We start from the raw sequence: 22,362 nt of genomic DNA, 5'->3' as shown, positions 1-22,362 counted from the left end.
TAGGATAGTAAGTAGGACCCTGCTTCAGTACAGAAATTTGGTGCAGAAATTGATGAAAAGGGCCAAGTTTTAGACATGAGGAAGCTCAAATATCAGACAGTGAAACAATAAAAGAATGGAAAGTGTCACTCCATTTATTCATTCCATAAACATGTTTAAAGCTTCTACAACACAGTGGCAAGTGCTGAACTATGTGCTAAAGGAGATACAAATACGATATACAAATATGTATATTATGTACATGGATTATAATGAAGAGTGATGAGAGAAGATAGGCAAATGACTGGGATACAAAACAGAAGGAAGGCGTGCCCTATCAGGCAGAGATCAGAAAAGGCTTCCTGGAAGAAGTAATGATTTGAATGGGATTTGTAGGACTTGTGATCATCTCTTAATACATTAATTCAACAGTCTTTACAGGATACCTGCTTGTTCCAAAATCTATGTAAGGCTAGTGGGAGTTGGTAGTGAACAAGGCCCACACAATTGCTGTCCTTGTAGTTATAGTCTAGCAGGGCAGTAGCCCCATGGGTTGGCCATTCAGTAAGGAGATGTTTCTAGTTGGCAACTGAAGGTCTACAATGGGGTCAGGGTGAGAGGAGGCCATTGTGAGCTGGTGAGAGAGAGACCACCCTGGAGTCCTGGTTTGAAATCTGAGAAGAGGTGTGGGCATGTGAGTGTGGAATGCAGGAGGAAGTTCGCTCAGCTGTGAAGAAATAGACATAGAACCTCAGCAACCAGGAGACACTGCTTGGAGGAGATTGCTCAGGATAAAGCTGGAAGGATTCATGGTCATCCATCTGTCCACATACAGGCTTTGTTGGGATACAGCAGACAGACCAAGGAGGGGCATCCAAAGGGTGAGGCCTTCAGGGGACAGAGTTCAGCTCAGCCTCAGCTCAATAAGGAATGCCCCTATATAGGGAACTGCACTCCTGGTAAGGAGCTGCCCATAGACGTGGAGTTTGGGTTGCTAGAATTTGGCAATCAGGGGCTAGATATCCACTGGCTGGGGGTGCTGCAAGGGGTCTCCTAGCTAAGGTGAGAAAATGACTGGGAGGACCCCAAGGGCCTTTCCAGCCTGGAGAATCCAAACGTCTATAACTTTTAATGATGTGAAACTGAAGGTCAAACCATGAATAGGGGAAGAGCATCTGCCCCACTGTGTGGTTTTGTTTTTGGTTGAATGAGCAGGATATGGGTGGAGCAAGACAGAACCACTGAGAGGAAAAAGTAGTCACCTTGGTTCCCTGGAGTGTTCATCTCTGGAAGCAGATAAAATATAAAAGTAGAAATTAAAGCAAGGAAAAAGTCATGCAGGTTGCTGGGGTAAGGAAAGGGGATAAAAAAGAACTAGCATTTGTTGAATATATTTATATGCCAAAGACCATGCTAGGGAACTGTCATCATGCATCATTTCTAATCATCAGAATAACTTGGCAAATTAGGGTATGTCCAATTCTATGCTCTAGACGAGAAAATTGAGTTTCACAGAGTCATAGAAATGGAGACTTGATCATGATTACACAACTGTTTGGAGCCAAGTCAGTCCAGGGCCAAAGCCCATGGTATTTCTGCAACACCAAGAACAGAGGGGCCATCTGCCCAGCCCAGGATTTCATGGCTCAGAGAACATTCATTCAGGGCAGCTCCCATTGTCTGAACCATGAATTCTGGTCACACTCTACTTTGAAGCACTTTTTTCCTTCTTATCACCTATGATGTAACAAATGCTTATGTAGAGTTTATTTGGCAGGTGACAGATTCTAGTTAAGTACTTCCATGTTTATAAGTTAGTATCTACTTCAAAGCATTGTTAAAAGAATTCATTATAATTATCCTATTTGACAGATGAGGAAACTGAGTTATAGAGAGGTTTAGTAATTGCCCAAGACTATACAACTAATAAATCATGGAGCCAGGATTTCAACCTGGGCAGTCTGGCTCCAAAGTCAGTGCTATTCCTAGGCTCTGTGTTAGGGCCCAAGGGCCAGTGTGGCCATGTGCCCAGAGGGAGGAGAGCCTCACCTGTGTTTCAGGCCTTCTGCTGCTCTGATTTCCCTGCCAGATCCAGAGAATGGTCCAACAGGGTCTGACTATGGCCTAAGTGGAAACAGTGTGATTGGTAGGAGAGCTCATCCAGGCCAGAGAGGTAGCCACAGGCAGAATAAAGAAGCAGAGATTGACAGGTAGAGGCACAGATGTGGACAGTAAGACAGAAGAGGGAGGGAAGTAAAAGGCCAAGTCCTTTGGCCTTTCAAATTGTGATGACATCTGTTGCTGCTGCTGCTTCTGTAACTTTGCCATTCTGAGGGATTCACAAAGAAGCCCAAGACCAGGGTTATGGGGTAGGAGGGAAAGGACCCACCAGCTATGCCCCAGAATTGGTACCCAACAGAGGTAATGAGCAGACAGGATGCTCATTGCCTGCAGGATATGAGTGTTGTGAGTGAGTTTTCCGGCTGCAGCTGTCTATGCACACGTGTGCATTTGTGTGTGTGTTTGCCTGGGGAGAAAACAGTCAGCTGCGAAAGCTTTCAAATGGGGGAGATAGATGGTGGCTCTTTGCCTAAGCATCACATAACAGGGAATCTTAGAGAACATTTAGAAACCTGACTGCCAGGGTTTGAATCCTAGCTCTGCCTCTGAAAGCCTGGGAGGAGGCTTTCCATGGGTTATTTCAACTCTCTCTGCCTCCATTCTTTCATCTGTAAAATGGTAATAATAACACTCCCAGCCTTATATTGTTATTAGCAGAATTAAAGAACTTAACACCCTGTTTATAAAAGCCTTGAATAGTGGCTGGCGTGGAATAAGTACTATATAAATGTTTATTAAGTAAATAACATTAATTTAGGACTTAACTCGTTTATGGTCCTTTTATTAGTTTCCTCGGGCTACTGTACCAATGTCCCACAAACTAGGTGACTTAAAACAACCAAAATTTATTCTCTAATAATTTTAGAGGCTATAAATCCAAAATCAAGGTGTTGGAGGGGCCAGGCTCCCTCCAAGACTCTAAGTAGAATCCTGCCATGCCTCTTCCTGGCAGCTGGTGGTGCCCACCAATCCTGGATGTTCCTTGGCTATGGCTCATTGCTCCAGTTTCCGCCTTTGTTGTCACATGGCATTCTTCCAGGGCACTGCTGTCCCAATTTCCCTCTTCTTGTAAGGACATCAGTCATATGGGAATCAGAGCCACCCTAGTGACCTCATTTTAACTTGGTTACATCTGCAAAGACCCCATTTCCAAATAAGCTTACACTGACAGGTACTATGGGTTAGGACTTCAACGTATCTTTTGCAGCCAGAGAGTGGGTGAAACACAATTCAATCCATAACAATCATTTTAAAAGCATCAGTTCTTGCCATGATTCTTAGATGCCAACTCCCCGCTATAGTGAAATCAATACCCAGAGAGGGGGAAGGGAGTGTTCTTGGCAACTTAGTGAGATATTTAGAGATCTGGACCCAGCACCCAGGTCTCCTACCTCCTAGTGTTCCATTTTTTCAGGAATGAAACTATTAATGCAGACCTGCTGAAGAGTGGGTCCACCTGCTTCGGTGGTTCTCAAACTCTGGCATGCAGGTGAATTGCTTGGAGGGCTTATTGATCATCCAGAGTGTCTGATTCAGTAGGTCGGGGCAGGGTCAGTGAAGCTGCATTGCTAAGACATCCCCAGGTGAAACTGATGCTGCTGGTCCAGGAAACCACACCTGGAGAACTGTTCCGCATCAGTGGTACTCAAGCTTGTGGCACATTATAATCACCTGGAGAGCTTCTAAACGCCCAGCTGCCCAGGCTGCACCCCAGACCAATTAAATTAGAATCTCACTGGTAATTTTTAAAGAAAACCCATTATTCAGGGCATCTGTTTTAAAGTATTTATATTTAATAAATAATGATGTTATTTAACCTAACATGGATGTTTTTGTATTTAACACATGATCATAGCAGAGAGCATTTATTGAATGCTTACTGTGTGTATGCCTTGGGCAAAGTGCTTTACCAGCAGTATACCATTTAATCCTCCCAACCGTCTTACGAGGAAGTACTACTCTAATCTGTGTTTTACAGACAGGAGGAAACTGGCATGCAGAGGGCTGAGTAACTTGCAAGAGCTCGCACAGCTAGTCTGACATGGAGCCAGATTTTGATGCCAGGCTGTCTGGCACCAAAGCCAGTATATTAACTGCTCTGCAGTCCTGCCTCCTGATATGAGGGAAAACAGTACATTCTCCTTTAAATTCTACGTACATCCATATCCCTATTTACGCTATTGATTCTTATGTAGTGTAGCTCAGCCTTTGCCTCAATTACAGTAATTCTGAGTCAGTGGGGGCATAGATTAATAACGTTTTGCTGCATTTGTAAGACACTGGAATTATGTGTACCACAGACTGAATTTGCCCTTCGGGGCAAATCCCTAGAAGGGTGGAGGAATGTGGAACAGGTGTCCTGAGCTGGAAGGCCAAGGCAGGGCTTGTATCCTACATGCTGTGCATCTTAGCTAAGGAACTACTCTGTCCAGGCCTCAATGTTGTCTTCTGTGAAATTAGAGGATGCTGTGGTTCCCTTACAGTTACAATGTATAACTTTAAGCTGAGATCTAGTCATGCCAGTAGAGAATCCTAGATTCAAAGAGGATAGTGCCAGCTTTTAGAAGGAGCAGGGCCTCACGTGTGTGTGTGTGTGTGTGTGTGTGTGTGTGTGTGTGTGTGTGTGTTTTGGTTCACTTCCTATGGCTGATATCTCTCTCTGACTCCAAGGTATCAGTCTTTGTGGTTTCCCAGAAAAGTCTGGAGATTGCTATGGAGGATGGCCCAGAGGAGGAGCCCTATGGGGAAGGGGAAGAGTGTCTGATCAGTGTCTCCCCAGGAGAGTGGGTATGGCTCCCACATTCCAGGAAAAACACTAGGTAGAACCCTGAAGACTCCTGCCCCCAACAATTGGCTAGATTGTCCTGTCCCAAACCCAGAACAGATTCAAGGGTTTTGCAGAGTCTGAATCCTGGTAACCTCCACCACCTCTTTTCTAAGTGGTTTCCCAGTTTCTACTTGAACTTCTCCAATAGTGGGGAGCTTAATACTCGCAAAAGCCCAACAGGGCAGGATTCAGGTCTTGTTTCTCATATCATCATTGCCTTCCTTCTAACAGCCACAGATTCAAAGTGGTTGCTCATTAACTATTTGTCCAACAAATTAATGAGCAAAGAGAAACTTCTAACTTTGGGAGGGAGGCAAAGACTTCTAAGAGTAGGGGACATTTGAGTTGGGCCTTAAAAGGTGAAGAGAAGGTTGCGAAACAAGAAAAATTGGGAAGGGGAATTCAGGCATTAGGTACTTCCAAAGGAAACCTAAGCAGTTCTACTTTGTTAGAAATGTCTGTTGTATCAAGCCATCCTGGTCCTCATTCTGCCCCTGGGGCCATACAGACCCATACAGTCATCAGATGCATGAAGAGAAAATTGCTTTGTATTCCCTCTCCACGAGAAATATCCCTTGACAGTCCACAAACTCTTCCTCTCGTAGCATGATTTCTGCACTTTTAACAGTTCTTCATTCCTCTCCCATGAGCCATTCTACCTGCCAGTATCCTTTGTAAAGAGTGGCACTCAGAATAAATCACAGGACTCACGGTCCATCCTGGACATATCCCCTGCCACTTACCCCTCACTCAGCTAACAAGCAAAGGTCAGAGAGATCTCAAAGTGATCCGTTAGAGGGAAAATGCCGAGAGCTATGGTCACGTCACCTCGTCCTCACCTGTCAGAAGCGGTAAACTTTAGATTGCTGTGTCTTAAAACATTCTTCAGCTTTGGAAATGTTCCTGCAAAGGAATAAACAGGCTTATGCATACTCTCTTTTTATCAGCTTTTGGTACCCCCTGCTGGCGAAATTGTGTGACCCAGTTGGCAAAAATCTCAGAGCAGCTAGAGAAAAAAAAATCCCCAATTCAGAAAGTCATAAGTATTTGGGTTTTGAAGACTCTGAGAATTCCATGAATTATATGATCATCCCATGAATCATGTGACTATAGTATGAGATTTTCTTTCTTTCTTTCTTTCTTTTTTGAGACAGAGTCTTCCTCTGTTGCCAGGCTGGAGTGTAGTGGCGCAATCTTGGCTCACTGCAAACTCCGCCTCCTGGGTTCAAGTGATCCTCCTGCCCCAGCCTCCCGAGTAGCTGGGACTGCAGGTGCACACCACCACACCCAGCTAATTTTGATATTTTTAGTAGAGACTGAGTTTCACCATGTTGGCCAGGATGGTCTCAATCTCCTATTCTCATGATCTGCCCACCTTGGCCTCCCAAAGTGCTGGGATTACAGGCGTGAGCCACTGCACCCGGCCTTTTTTTCTTCTTTATCATGCTATAGCTGCAAATATTTTGTGGTTTCTTGGTGGAAAATCTCTGACTTCCATGAACATTCTGTTAATTCTGCAAACATTCCAAGAAGAAAATGCTAAGTTACCAACCAAAATGTTTCTAGTTACAAATATTCCAGGTCACTAGCTAATTTTATGCAGGTGTTTCCTTCTCTTTCTTTGTAGGTATCTACTTTTAAAGTGGTTATAATTTCTGTTCAGAGTAAGAGGAACATCTTTTCTCTACTTCAAATTGCAGGCTTTTAAGTATATGTGAAACAAATTTATTGAGCCATGTGCCAGACACTGAGCAAGAAACTGGAGTAGGTGCAAAGAGTCAAAAGCCCTTCTCCCAAGAGGTTCTTGTTGGAGTGGGTGAAAGAGTTGAATCACTGCAATTTGACTCAACAAGTACTTAGCTGACATGGCACCAAAACCCTCCCTGATCTGCTGCCAGGGTTCAAACCAGGTTCTGGCTCTTACATAGCAACAGGTATTTCTTCTTGCTGTTCGTCGTCTTTGTGGTTTTTGTGTTTATCTCTGTATTTATCTGTTTAATGCCTGTCTTTGCCATTAGACTTCATGTTCCATGAGGATTAAAGTCAAAAAGACATGATCTTCTAGCGTTTAGCAGAGGCTGATACGTGTACACGTTCAATGGATGAGTCAAGCAAGAGGAGAAAATTACAATTCTGTGTAGAAGAGCAGGGAGAAGCCTCTGAGGAGATGTGACACTTACATTGAGCCTTGGAGGATAAAGAGGAGGTGACCAGTGGAGAAGAGGGACACATCAAGAAATACAGAGTATTGAGGAATAGTGTGGCGGGAGGGAGTAGTTGATGTTTTCCAAAATGGGAGGATAAGGTTGTATGTAGAGGATAAGACTGAGTTGAAGTCTGGTCCGTAGTTTAAGGGTCTTGTCTGCCCAGTTCACAGTTTTGGGTTTCTTTTTTGTTGAGATAAAAATAAAAGAGGGGCCAGGTGCGGTGGCTCAACCGCCTGTAATCCCAACACTCTGGAAGCTGGAGACGGGTGGATCACAAGGTCAAGAGATAGAAACCATCCTGGCCAATAGGGTGAAACCCCGTCTCTAGTAAAAATAAAATTAAAAAAAATAGCTGGGTGTGGTGGTGTGTGCCTGTAATTCCAGCTACTCAGGAAGCTGAGGCAGGAGAATCGCTTGAACCCAGAGGTGGAGGTTGCAGTGAGCCGAGATCATACTACTGCAGTCCAGCCTGCATGATAGAGGGAGACTCAGTCTCAAAAAAAAAGATGGTAAATTAAATTACTTGGCTATGGAGATGAATATCAATTTTTCTGTGTTACTGAGAGGGCTTTTTAAAACTTAAATTCAGAATTCTGAAAGAATAGCTATAGATCCCCAAACTGTGGCTTTGTGTTTTATTTTCTTCCACAAATTTCCCCTCCGTTTCCACCTTGTAGCTGTCTTTGCCAATTGCCAAAACATCTGTCCATACATTAAAATTATTATGTAACATTATCACCATGAACATACAGCGTCAACCATCAGCTAAATACTAAGGATGTAATATATCTGATTTTTACAATTCAGTCAGCTTTCCAATTTCTAAATATGTGTCTTGGGGAGGCTTAGTTTTTCTTTCTGTAATACAGGGGTTCAGAGCTACCAAACATTTCTATAAAATGCCATTTTTTATAAAAGCAGCAAGGCTTTTTTTTATTATTATTATTCCTTTGAAAACCAATGATCTGTGCCTAAGACAACCCTTTCCATATTACTTTACCCTGAATGAAACAAGATTGGTTGAGAGTTCTGCCTCCAAGGAAATATCAAAGCCTCTGAAACATACTCATTTATAGTTTTAAAGTTAACTCTCTTATCAGATTTCCTTTATTTCCTGCTGGGGCAATGTGAGCAGAGCTCAGATAGAGGCAAAGAATCTACTATATATCTTTTCAAATTTATGATTAAGAAGGTCACATATACATTTTTAAACACACTTCTTTTTGATAATAAATGAAGAATAAAATTTCGAAATGTCAGCAGCAGCAGAATTGCTCATTTTTCTTTCGTTGGCGTTCCCCCACCCCTGCCTAATTGCCTGACCGATCCAATGCTTTATTTCTTGTTGTATGTCTGCCTGGAATCGTTTCACTGGTAGAACAGTGTGCCTGTGGCCAAAGTATTGTAACCATAAGATGCATTCCTCTTCCTGAGTGCCTTTCTTTCCCCAGGCCAACTTAAAAAAGGAAAATTTAGTGAATGAGGAATTCCATTTTAGGCTGCACGTTTCTTCAAATTATGGCCAAAACAAGGAGTATAAAGAAACTTTTCTCAGCCAGGTGCAGTAGCCCATGCCTGTAATCCTAGCACTCTGGGAGGCCAAGGTGAATAAGCTCTGGAGTTCAAGATCACCCTGGGCAACATGGTGAGCCCCCATCTCTACTAATATACAAAAAATTAGCTGGCCGCGGTGGCGGGCATCTGTAGTCCCAGCTACTTTGGAGGCTGAGGCATGAGAATTGCTTGAGCCTGGGAGGCAGAGGCTGTGGAGAGCTGAGATTGCACCACTGTACTCCAGCCTAGGTGGCAAAGTGGGACACTGTCTCAAAAAAAGGCAACTTTTCTCTTCTTGGTCGGGGAATCCTGGATCCAGTTCCCCTCTCCACCTTCCTCTACTGTGCTCTCTGTTTCCAGAGTATGAAGTCTGTCATAAAGATCACTTGCCACCTCTGGCTTGTTGTTGGATTCAGCTGGAGAGAGCAGCCACAGGGGATCAGAGGAGGGGCGTGAGGTGCAGTCAGGGCATTTTTACCTCTGGTTCTCTCCCTGTGAGGTTGTCTATGACTGGCTGGGCCTTTCCAGAGAAAGCCACTGCTTCTGTTCAGGTTGCCTCCTCTCCATAGCTCTCTTCTTTTGGGCTCTGGTTACTGCTTCCTCTATTTATTCCTCTGGTCCCATTGGTAATAAACAGCTCTCCCACTGATGTATTATATTGTGGGTCCCTATACACTTGTCACCTTTTATAAATAGATGCTCCTCAAATTGTCCTTGTTTGAGTCTGCTGTCTCTCATTCTTCTGTGAAGTCTACACCTAGATCATGAGATTCATGTTTCAAAGAGGATGCTGTCAAACTGGAATTTGTTCTACATGAACTCTTCTAAAACACTTCCAAGTTTGGGGCTTTGGGGTTTGGGCCTTGTATTTCTTTTCTTTCTCTATTTTTTTTTTTTTTTTTGAGAGTGGGTCTCACTCTGTCACCAAGGCTGGAGTTCAGTGGTGTGATCTTGGCTCACTGCAGCCTCCACCTCTGGGCTCAAGTGATCTTCCCATGTTAGCCTGCTGGGTAGCACAGGTACGTACCACCACACGTGGCTAATTTTTGTAGAGATGGCGTGTCACCATGTTGTCCAGGCTGGTCTCAGTTCCTGGGCTCAAGTCATCTGCTGCCTTGGCCTCCCAAAGTGTTGGAATTACAGGTGTGAGCCACCATGCCAGGCCTAAGTTGAAGTTTATCCTTTCCTTTTATACTTCCTGTGGCAGGAAGATGGTTACCTTACCTCTTGAAACTGTGTTTTATGATCAGTGGGGCTCAACCATGGAAAATTATTCCCTGCATTGCACTGTATTTGACCACTGTGGGACATCTCTTCATTGTGTGTTGAGACAAAAATGACCAAAATTGAATTAAAAGCCTACTTTTGTGAAGAATGGAGCAAGAGACCTGGAGAAATTACTCTCAAGATATTTGGTGTTTAACTGATAGCCTTTCAAGTAAGAGAACTATAACAGCCATATTTAGATGCATATATGTTGGAAAAACTCAGGGGGACTACGTTGGCATTTTAGAAATATTTGAATAATTCTTATATGCGAGAGGAGTTAGTCATATTTTTGTATCTCTCATGCTCTATCTAAGACCTATCCAGTTAAAGTTTAAAGGACATAGATTTTAAATCCATAGAAAAAGAACTTTTTAACTTTTTAGTTCCTTGGTGAGGTATCAAAGTCTACATCACTTGACAGAATTCAAGGAGAGATGGGATCCCACAGTGGGGCTGCTGGGGAGGAAATTTGAACACTAGAATGTATTTGGATCCACTGGCAATAGTGTAAACACAAGAATAGCAGCTGCTAGGTGTCAGGTGTCCGCTGTGTGCCAGGCACTGTGCGCTGCGTATTTTATGCATTGTCTCATTTGATTCTCACAATCCTGTAAGGTTGGTCTTGTTATCTGCCACAGTATACAGAGGAATAGTTCAGGATTTAGAGTAAGGAATTTGCCCTGGATCTTGCACTAGTTGGCAGGTAGCAGAGGAAAGCTATGAATCCGAGTCTGTCTGACACCAAAGCTGATGGTTTGAAGTCCAGTGGTTGGTGTCCGAATCACCTGGGGAATTTGATGGCTATGTAGAATTCTAGGTCCTGTTCTACTTCCATGATCCTGAGCATGTGTTTGTGTGTGTGTGTGTGTGTGTGTGTGTGTGTGTGTGTGTGTGTTTGTGTGTGTTTTACTCTTCAGGTGATTCAAATTTACACCGAAGTTTGAGAAGCACTGCTCTACACTATTATTATCATAAATGCCCATCTAGTTCTGAGGGTCTTTTATTCCCATGGGAATAAGTGTACATCAGTTCAGCTTAAACTTTCCTTCTTTTGAGCTGTGAAACTAACCTCCACACTCATACACTTCCAACCACCAGCCCCTGCTTCACTCTACTATAATTCGGTGGGTTTTTTATGAGCTCAGTTCCTGAGAAAGACAAGACTCCCATTTTTAATCTCATTCAGAGCCACAGAAACAGAAAGTCCAGTCTAGCCACTTCCTCCATCTGAAAGGAGAGTTGGGGAAAGGAATACAAGTCTTGTTGATTTTCTCTGAAAGGAGCATATGGAAAGCATTGTACAAGTCTCATTGATTTCCCATTTTAAGCTCAAATATAGAACATTGTCAGAGATGAGGCAGCAGCATGCGTCTCATATTTCTGAGTAAATGGAAACCATTCATGGTTTGTTCTGCCTTGATTCTTTTTCTGGAGAATGAACCAGATTTGGGGGTTGAGGATGAAGATTTGGGGGTTGAGGATGAACAATCTATCTTCCCAATGCTTTAATGGAACTGGCACCATCTGACTGTGATTTTTCCCTTGCACATGTCCCAAAGGAAGCTGGCCAAGAAGCAGAAGGAGACCCAGAGTGGAGCCCAGAGGGAGATGGGGCCTGTGGCCTCTGCTGACAAACCCACCACCAAGCTCAGTGCCAGCCGCAATGATGAAGGCTTCTCTTCTAGTTCTCAGGACGTCAATGGATTCAGTAAGTTGAGCCAACAAAGGGGAAGGGGACACCTGTGGTCCAGCTCAGCCCTAGTACTTCTGCTGTGAGTCCCACACAGTGATCAAGTGCTGCCAGGCATAGGGTCTGGATGCTTCCCTGAGATGGACTGGGATGAAAGTTCTCCCTGACAAAGACCTGGGCTAGTCCTTCCTAAGGTGAAAAGGAATATTTAAAAAATCTTCCCCAAATCAGATGGAAATGAGAGCAAGTCATCCTAACTCCTTGTGGACATAAATAGAGACAGGTTAAAAATAATAGCAGTAAAAAAGAAAGAGGAGGAGGATGGTTATGTCTTTAAGGAGAAAAATATGCCACACTGCATTGAGTGGCTTAAGATTTTCAAATCTGTGTTTCACATACACCACATAAGGTAGGTGAGTCACAGATTATGACTGTCTCCGCTGTGAGTGCTTAGGAAACTGAGGCTCGGAGGAACAACTTATTCAAACTACAATAGCCGGTGAGTTACATATCTAGGCTGGAAGCCACATCCCTCAAATGTCTGGCAGTTCCAAGCCACAGTCAATGTTCCAAGTATCATTGGTCAAGGCCGCCTGAGTCCTTGTGCCAAGTTAATGAAGGATCTCAAGCTACGAGAGGTTAAGATACCAGGGTTAACTCTTATCCTCAGGAGAACTCCAAGACTGCTAACATCTAAGGCTTCCTTGTGGACACACTGGCTTCTGCTCTTACACCATGCTATCAGCCAGTTAGTAGACGAGATTTCCCAACCTCTTCGCCAAATTGGGTAATGCAAATAGTCTAAAAGAATGTGTACAGACACAGATGTCCTCCACATACCATGTAAGCTACAAATGGAAGAAACTGCATTTTATAAAAATTACTTAAGATAGGATCAGTTTGGAATGATGGGGATCTATAAGAGGATAAAGAAAGAAAGAAAGAAAAAGCTGGGTGCGGTGGCTCACGCCTATAATCCCAGCACTTTGGGAGGCTGAGGTGGGTGAATCACCCAAGGTCAGGAGTTCAAGGCCAGCCTGGCCAATGTGGTGAAACCCTGTCTCTACTAAAAATACAAAAAATTAGCCAGGCATGGTGGCATGTGCCTGTAGTCCCAGCTACCTGGGAAGCTGAGACATGAGAATCATTTCCACCCAGGAGGCAAAAGTTGCTGTGAACGTAGATCATGCCACTGCACTCCAGCCTGGGCAACACAGAAAGACTCTGTCTTAAAAAAAAAAAAGGCTGAGCATGGTGGATCATGCCTGTAATCCCAGCACATTGGGAGGCCAAGGCAGGCAGATCACAAGGTTAGGAGATCGAGACCATTCTGGCCAACTTGGTGAAGCCCCGTTTCTACTAATAATGCAAAAATTAGCTGGGTGTGGTGGCATGCATCTGTAATCCCAGATACTAGAGAGGCTGAGGCAGGAGAATTGCTTGAACATGGGAGGCAGAGATTGCAGTGAGCCAAAAGCACACCATTGCATTCCAGCCTAGTGACAGAGCAAGACTTCGTCAAAAAGAGGAGGAAAGGAGGGAAGGAAAGGAGAGAGAGTGAGTGAGAGAGAGAGAGGGAGGGAGGGAGAGGGAAGAGGGAGGAAGGGAGAGAGGAGGGAAGGAGGGAGGGAAGGATGGAAGGGAGGGAGGGAGAGAGGGAAAGAGGCAAACAAATACTTATTTGCCCCCTTCTATAATGTGGACACTGTCTCTCCTTTCATCCTCACCCTAGTCCTGTAAGATCCTTAGTACTGTTGCAAGATATGCAAGGCAAAGTGTGTTTGACCACTTATCCCAGAGCCACACAGCTTGTTTTTAATGAATCCAGATCTGAGAGTAACTCAGACCCATGATTCCTAAGCTCCAGTGCAGCAGAGAACCCACATGAGGAGGTTTTCAACAGATCTGAGAGTAACTCAGACCCATGATTCCTAAGCTCCAGTGCAGCAGAGAACCCACATGAGGAGGTTTTCAACAAATCTGGGCCCCACACCTCATCTCCTGAATCAAACTCTCCTGGGGGATGAGAGGTAGGGCCCAGCTGAGGGATACGGATTTTGGAAGTCGTTCTGGGAGTTCTTATATGCACCCAGGTTTAGAATATAGCACTTGGACAGAGGCAATAGCTGTGCTCAGATACTGATGTGCTGTCTTTGGAAAAAGAGATTAGTTGAAACCTACAAAAATGGTTGAGAACAGCAAAGTGAATACGCACATACTCTGTACCTAATTCACCAATTGCTACCATTTTGCAACGTTTGCAGTTTTGCGCTTGTCTGTACTCACACTCTCTCTCTTTCTTCTGTATCCATTTTTTTTTTTTTTCAAAATTTTCTGAACCATTTAGAAGTAAGTTGCAGGTCTCATGACACTCTACCTCCAGAGAATGCAGCATGTGTTTCCTAAGAACTAGGGCAGCTCTTCAACATAACCACAATAAAGTATAACCTTAATTCAGTGATCTAACAAACCAATTCATAGTCAAGTTGCCTCAATGGCCTCCATATGTTCACTATTGCTTATTTGTTTATTTTAATCCAGGATTCAATCAAAGTGCTCACATTGTATTTGGTTTTCAGGTGTCTATCTTCTTTCATCTAGAACAGCCCTCTCAACTTTGTTTTTTCTTTCAGGATACGGACTTTTTTTTTTTTTTTTTTAATCTAGGGTTGTCATCCTGCAGTCTTCCACAATCCAGATTTGTCTGATTTTTTAAAATCATGATTACCTTCAGGTTAAACACTTTGCCAAAAATATGACATAGCTGATATGACATACTTACCTTTGCATCATGTTAATAGACACATAATACCACTCAGTTCATTACTGATCATGGCAAGTTTGAGTTTTTCTTCAGGTTAGATACTGGCTTTTAAAGACAAATCTAATGATGCATGCTGATTATAAGCAAATAATTAACATCTGTTTTTCTTAGGGATCAGAGCAAATTTGTGGTTTGCCTAACCATGAAGCAGTCCTTTTTTCGATTTTCAATCCAGATAAACCACTGAAACTCATACATTTCCTAGAAGTGGGGAAATTGATTTTGATATAAACCAGGACAGGTTAGGAGAGGCTGAACAGAAAATGGGCTTGATTTTTCCTTAAAAGAAAGGAACATTCCAGCTACGATTTTGCTTCTGTTAACCAACTTCTGTTGCAAAATTCCAGGTAGCTGGAGGAATAAGTTGTAGTGTTCTATTGTACTGCAGGGGGGCTATAATTAACAACAGTTTATTGTATATTTTCAAATAGCTAGCAGCATGGATTTTGAATGTTCTGAACACAAAGGAATGATACATTTTGAGGTGATAAATATATTAAATTCCCTGATTATTATACATTATATACATGTATCACACTATACTCCATAAATATATATAATTAATATATGTCAATTAATAATAGAAAAAAGAGAAATTCTCATCATGAGCTCACTGAGTCTCTAGCTATGCTAAGTTGTCACTAGATGCCCTGCTTTTGGCCCTGGGACAGAGAAATTCATTTGCAAGTTTATCTGATTGAAAATCCTGGCCAGTAATACCTATTCCTCCTTTTCTGGCCAGTCTCGCCTCTTGTGTACACTTTTTTCCATTTGTAAACGTGCCCCCGGAGGACTCTGAAAACCAAAATCATTATGGCCAAAAATTCATGACAATCATTGTGACTCTGAAATTTTAGAAATCAGTTTTCAGTCTTTCTGATCTCAAATGCAAACCTGGTAACACGGATTTCTTGCATTTGAAAGAAGAAAGTTATCACTGTTCACTATGGGCCAAAGCTTAGACCCTTGAGAAGAAAACACCTAAGACAGAAATAAATTAACTTGCCACAAAGGAAGAGGAGAAATAGCCAAGGAAATCTAATTAGATGTTTAAAAGGCCAGGGACAAACTTTCCAAATGATTGAGCTGTGTATGTATGTGTGTGCATGTGTGTTTTTACACACACACACATAAATACAGAGGTGTATAAACCTACACAGTCATATATATACAAATATACATATATGACTATATATACATTCATTATAATAATGCTTTCTAAAAGATTAAAAAATGATTAACATTATACTCAGTTATTAGGACATTTTGCATTTGTCTGAATCACTGAACACTTTACGACTCTCTGTGCATCTGATGTCCTCAGGCTACAGCTGCAGAAACACTCTCAGGATCTTTTGACTGCCCTAGAATGCATCAGGTACCTTTTAAAATGCCCTGTGGAACCATTGGGATGAGATTTGAGGGGGGAAAATGTAAGTAATGCTTACACTGGAGATGAGAAATTGCTTCTGAAATCACCCTGATGTATATAGAATTGAATCTATTTTTGTGGCATTAGGAAAGTGACTGGCTTCTGAATCAGTGTCTTTGGGAGGCCCTGAGATTTTTGCAAATGTTGAGGCAGCACTGAGAGAGGTAGGGCACAGAATAGTTGTTACACTGCAAAAGATGACAGAAGAACGTGCCTTGGGCAATTATTTCATTATTGACCAAATAGGCTGGGCCCTTGCCTAATTCAAATTCTACCTCTCCCTGCATACATTTATTTTCTGGAGTTTTCTATTTCAAGTGACTGCTAAGTTCTGAGGCATCTATTCAATCAAACCTCTTAATACTGTATAGGAACAATGACCTCCAGGGCTCTAGGGTGGTGGGGCTTTGTCAGATATGGGCTGTTGCTTTGGAGTGCCTTGGCATTCTTGAAAAAGGAATACATGTCACATTTCAAGGACAAACAATGTGCATTGTTTTCCATTTAAGGAAACGTTAGCTTTTATTAAGTAATCTGATTTTGATCTTATTGCCCTGTGTACTTGTTATTTTTCTCTGTGATCTTTTGCTCACTGGGATCATTTTCTGGGTCTTTCTTCTGGTACTTAAATCTTCTTCTTTATCTCTTTTGTTCACGTGTCATCTTCTTGTTCATTTTCAGTCCAAACTAAAAAATGCTTCAAAACAAATCCCTGTTGAGTTCCTGTGATATGGGGGTGGGTTGTCTCTTCTTCCTGTAATGGCATTTGACAGACTCACTTTCCTCTTAGGTACCATTAGTTAACTCTGTCCTTATTTTTATGCTTTCCTTCTATTGAATTATTCCGTGTCTGGTGGGTAAAGGCAATCCTTCTCTAAGGGTCATCAGACAGACACTGGGCCATCTAGCTTTCTTCTCAGTGTGACTTTGGAGGTGAGATTGAATGGCCTTTTTCTCAGTATATGCCTACCCCTGTGCTATATAAGTCATGGGGCACAGTTCAAGGAGAGAAGTAGTTTCAAAGATGAATAAAATGAGATATTGTATCACAAATAATTCATGTTTCTACTTGTAAGCCTTTCATAGTTTACAAAGTCCTTCTGCAAAACATTCCAGTAGTAGTTCCTTCATCTTATAGAAATAAGATAGCTAGTAGGTTTTTAATTACTCCCATTCCACAGATAAGGAAACTGAGGTTCAGAGAGCTGTCATGGCCCAATCACATTGGCCAATCACATGCAGAGTCATAATGAGAATACGTTTCTCCTGATACCAGTTAGAGTCTATCCATCTCATTCTGCAAAGAATTTGGGGAAATATCCAATACAAGAATCTACAATTTAAAAAGCAGTGCAAAAAATAAATAATCAGGATTAGGAAAACATGAAGGTCAGGACTAGGATGTATTGAAATATCATTATGTTACATTACATTTTAATCTAAAATATACAGTCTGATAACTTTTAAATTCCACTTTGGCTTTGAGATTGCTAGTAGAAAATACCCAAAGAAGAAGATAACTTTTACTGGGCACCTACTATGTGCTAAAACTTGTGCTTTATATAAATTCTACTCTTAAGCTTCCTAGGAATTCTACAATTAGATATTATTCCTATTTTGTGAGTGAGAAAATTGAGCTTCAGAGAACTGAAGTAAATGAACCCAAAGTCACATAGTGAAGAAATAGAAAAGACAGAATTAGAAGCAAATAGGGTTATCTGACTCCTAAACCAGTGTTCCTTCTCCTGCACTCTGAATGGTAGCCCAACATTCACCAGTCTCACTGAGGAAGGTCACTGACAGCTGGGAGAAAGGGAGAGCTTCACTTCTTACTGATAGGTCAGCCAGCTTTTCTACTATGTGGGCAGAAGCTGTGTCCTGAACAGAGGCCTGGGGCCAGGTACTGGCATGGAGCCAAGCAGATTTCCACCAGGTGCCAGATACTATGATGAATAAGCATGCTGAAATATGCAATCTTAGTCATTCTCTCAGCAGCCCTATACAATCCATATGATGATTATCAAATTCATTTTGCAGTTGAGGAAACTGATGCTCTCAGATATTAAAAGATCTTGAAGTTGTATGAGAAGGAGATAATGGCCCCTGGACCGCAGAGCAGGTATTCTGCTTTCAGAACCACGCAACTTTATCTTTCCTCTCACCTTTAGCTGTCTCTCTACCATGAAGGCGAGTGAAGGAGAGGTTGAAATAGCCTTTCTGGCTGGGTAACAGTGCTTCTTCCTGGTTCCTCTATTCACTGAAACCCCTGCCTCAGGAAGGCAGCTGCCAAGTGGACATACTCACAGACAGGTTCTGCCAGAATTGTCCTACTAGGAGCCTCTTAGGAAAGTGGGACTGCAGACCAGTGGTCCCACCCTTAGGCATTCCAAAGCTAGACCAATCCCTGGGTAGTTATAGAGAGAGATGAGCAAAGAATGGCCCCTGCCCAACAGAGAGCTTTCAGGCTGGCAGCAGAGACCAATCGTTCAATAAAGAGCATATTTGTTAAAGGACTTTGTGCAGTGGATGCCTACACAAAGAGCCACAGGACCCTTTCCCTGACTTTGTACCTTTCAACGTGACCAAAATATACCTAGCAACCAGCACACAGTAACCTTAAGAGATATTTGCTGCCAATGGGGAGGATGGACTCTGAAACCTGATGTCCTCCCTATTCTTCACCACATAAACCTCATAAAAGGGTTTCTTTGTGGGCAGGTCAGAGAATGTTCAGGCTTGATACTCCCTTGGGATGGTTCAGCAGAGATGAGGCAGGCAGAAGGAAGTACCAGGCAAAATTTTAGCCAGATTATTTTAGGAATATGTTATATAACTAAAGCACTTCAAATAGGGAAGATGGATCATGGCTTTTAAAATAATGGGGGCTGGCTGGGGTGGTGGTAAACTCTTTGGAAAGATTCCTTAACTTTCAGGAAGATGGTGAGCTGGCTGGGAAATGGGTTTCTGGGAAAATTGGCTTGACCCTGATCTTCTCTGGAGAAACTCTTGACATGATGATGTGTGATGTCAAGGATTGCTATATTTGTTTGGGACTTTCTCTGGGTCAGTGATTTTGCTAGGTGCTGTTCACGTCTTATCTCTAATGCTCAAAACAATGCATCCAGCTAGGAATTAGTATCTTGATTTCATAAATGGCATCACTGATGCCCCAAGCTAAGAGCTGTATTAAGCATTGCTTCCTAAACCCTTCCATGGTTGTTGATCAGTACACACTGACAGTTGCCCAACTCTGGCCCATTCAGATACTCATTGGGTACTTGTTCAAATATATGAAGGGAGGGAGGAAGGGAGGGAAGGAGGGAAGGAGGGAAGGAGGGAAGAGAGGGAGGGAGGGAGGAAGGAAGGAAGGAAGGAAGGAAGGAAGGAAGGAAGGAAGGAAGGAAGGAAGGAACTGGAATTCGCACTAAGATCTTCTAGTTCCAAGCCCAGCTCTGATTCCAACTTTTCTCATAATGTATTCTCTCTTCTGTTAAGCCAAAATCTGTCCTCTATAAATTCATTTATTCCTTCATGCTTTTGTACACAACCATGTATTAGTCAGCAGCCATGTGCTGGCCTTTGTCTGCCCTCTGGTGTCACACAGGGTAATGGAATCAGTGCTTCTCTTGCCTGCAGCACCCACACCCTCCCCAGCTATTTGGCTGCAGCTACCTGTGTCACCAGGTCCTTCCCTCAGGCTAAACAGTCACTGTGTCAGCCATCAGCCCTCCTCAGAATACATTTCTGTTTTTCAATCTGCTCAAAATCTCCTTTGACCTTTCTGTCTCCATTTGGTCCACGCCCATGGAATGAGTGGTTTCCAAGACAACCGTGACCCTCTACATTGGGCTGTGTCACTGGGAGTTCAGAGAGCTGCCATCATCCTCACTCTGATTCTAAATCTGGGTTCAGAATATACCACTCATGTTTTAATTAACCTCTAAATGTTTATCACATTGACTGCCTAATGCAGAGATGAAGATGACTTCTGGGGCCCAAATGAAAGGCTTTACATTTGGTTTGTTCTGTTTCTTGTTAGGTTTGACCCTGTTTGCCAAGCCTACTGGGATTTTTTTTTTTTTTTTCTGGTTGTATCAGCCAATCACTTCATCCTCCTAGACTGGGGCCTCGAAATGTAGTAATTATTACATTGTTAATATTTATGATCCTAGTTACTATCTACAGAGCATTAATTGTATGTCCATTTACATGCTGAGTGTTTTATATGAATTCTTATCTCATTGGTATAATGGGAAAATTAAATAAGTGTTATGATTATACACGATCATTTAAAGGTGAGGAAACAGGCTTTAAAATAGTAAGGAACTTGCCTAAGGCTTTGTAGCTTTAAATGGTGTCAGGGTGTCAGGCAGAGCTGAAACTCAAACCTAGGCCTGCCTGACACCCTGAGGCCCATAGCCCAGAGTACTCCTCCATGCTGCCTTCTGTAGATGCTATTATTCCCCTTCTGTAGACAAGGAAACTTAAGTCCACAGATATTGAGTCATCTGCTCAAAGCAGTGGTTCTTGAAGCATGATCTCCAGAACAGCAGCATCAGCATCCCCTGGGAACTTGTTACAAGCAGATTCTGAGGCCCTACCTCAGACCTACTGAATGCAAAACTAGGGTTAGGGCCAAGCAGTCAGTTTTTAACAAGCCTTCCAGGTGATTCAGAGGCATGTTCTAGTTAGAGTCGCTGGCTCAAAGTAATGCCCAAGACTGTCAGACTCTAAAACCCTTGTTCTTTATTTGCAAAGTGGTCTTTTATGATAGTTGAGTTATGGGCTATCTGGGAGAGGAAGGCTCTAGCTTGCCTCCCTGGGTAGACATTCCAAGAGGTAATTGCCATAAGAGTACTGGACCTGAAGGCTGCTAAAGCCCATTAATAGTTATAAGCGTCCCCAAATCTGGGAGTTCCTTCTCAACCATATCTTTGAATTTGTCTCCTTTTGTCTGAACAGTGGACAATCTAAAAGCCAGGATGGAAGGAGTGGAAATTTACAAGGAAAAGCAGTGATGAGTCACACAGTGAAATCGAGAGCTCAACAGAGCATTGTGAGAAAAGAACTCAAATATGCAAAAATCCTGTTTGCAGGAACAACTATATTTTCAGGTTGCTCCAAGATTAAATTGAATCTGGGAGAAGAAAGTTACAAGCTTGCCCCCTCCAGTTTTATGGAATATCTTACAAGAATTATTGAATATTTTGCAGTCATCCCCTTGGCTGACAGATTAAGGGACACACTTATTAAGTTCCTGGCAACACGAAGTTGAATGGAGTTGTTTTTCCTGAGACGTGCAAAATGGAAATTCAGGTCGCCTTGAGAAAGTTGACCAATTTTCTATCACAAACATGAGGGAGTTAAATTTCAGAGAACAATATTAAACTCAGAAAAAGAGAAAATAATTACACATAATCAAAGTAAGACTTAAAATTACCTTAGATGGTACTGATTCAAACTTCTTATCTTAAAAAATGGAGATTTGAGTCCCAGAGGGTTTTCTCAGGATCACTCAATGAGTCATGAGTAGAACCAGAGCTAGAATCAGGCCTGTGGCCTTTAATTAGGGACATGACCATTCTAGTTTTAGTCCCATAGTATCCTTCAAAGGAATGAAGTATAGTCAATAACAGTTTGCATTCTATGTAATATTTTTTGTAGACTCCTAATCTGATTTCTGCATAAACAGAACCTTCTCAAATTGAATTATATTTTTCATCCCCTGGTTATGGGAATAGCTGAGGTGTTCCTTTAAATATTCAATGAATGCTGACTATATGCCAAGCGTTTTAGGGATTGTAAAGATAAATAAGACATGGTCTCTGCCTTCAGAAGTAATATTCCTGTCCTCCTAAAGAAGAATTGCAAGCGGCTTAGTTTCAGTCAATGTGATAAGTGATAGAGAAAAAGGCATGTGTGGTGTCCCAGAAACACTGATCAGAGACCCAACAAGTGATTACTACTGGATAAGTGATTTGGAAAATACAACGCAAGATGGATTTTGACTTGAAAAGAGTGCAAGACCAGGTGGAAGGGACAAAAGCTTGGAAGTATGAGGTGTGAGGTCTGGTGGACTCAGAGAAGTGGGTTTGAAATCCAGGATACTCTGTCAAGAGTGTATGGCCAGAGATGAAGCTGGAATTGTAGCTGGAGCCTCCTTGGAAAGGGCCTCACATTTGTGTCTCATTTAAATTCACTTTCTAAGAAGGGTAACCTGCCTGGAAATTGGAGCGATCCCGGTGTCAGGTGTCCTTGTGTGATTTGGGACCCAGCCTCATATGTTCTTTGAGTTGTATAGATCCAGCTTTCCATTGTACGTAAGCAGAGTGCATTTTATCAGCTACAGACCTTCACTGTCATTGTCAGCTGGCCCGACCTTTCCTCAATACCCTTTCAAGGAGACCTCTGTAAAGTTACAAGGCTGAAGTTGCTTTTTGGCAATTTATCCTAGGCCAC

At 42.5% G+C, this 22,362-nt stretch overlaps 1 protein-coding gene across 21 annotated transcripts in view; it reads left to right on the top strand.

Moving 5' to 3' along the window:
- The window catches only part of PTPRT (protein tyrosine phosphatase receptor type T), a 1,160,468-nt gene that overhangs the window by 1,016,848 nt on the left and 121,258 nt on the right, over positions 1 to 22,362 (top strand). For 13 of the 21 annotated variants that reach the window (XM_078371705.1, XM_008995950.5, XM_035302876.3 and 10 more), the window contains one exon: positions 11,517 to 11,665. In XM_078371705.1, the coding sequence (XP_078227831.1) occupies positions 11,517 to 11,665 (149 nt within the window). Of the gene's footprint in view, positions 1 to 11,509; positions 11,666 to 22,362 lie in introns of all 21 variants that reach the window. The other 8 variants (XM_054255373.2, XM_078371702.1, XM_054255371.2 and 5 more) reach the window with 1 other exon arrangement.

The sequence above is a fragment of the Callithrix jacchus genome, chromosome 5, assembly GCF_049354715.1.
Source record: "Callithrix jacchus isolate 240 chromosome 5, calJac240_pri, whole genome shotgun sequence".
Classification (NCBI taxonomy): domain Eukaryota; kingdom Metazoa; phylum Chordata; class Mammalia; order Primates; family Cebidae; genus Callithrix; species Callithrix jacchus.
Note: the sequence above shows the minus strand (reverse complement) of the source record. Positions and strands in the feature narration are given on the sequence as shown.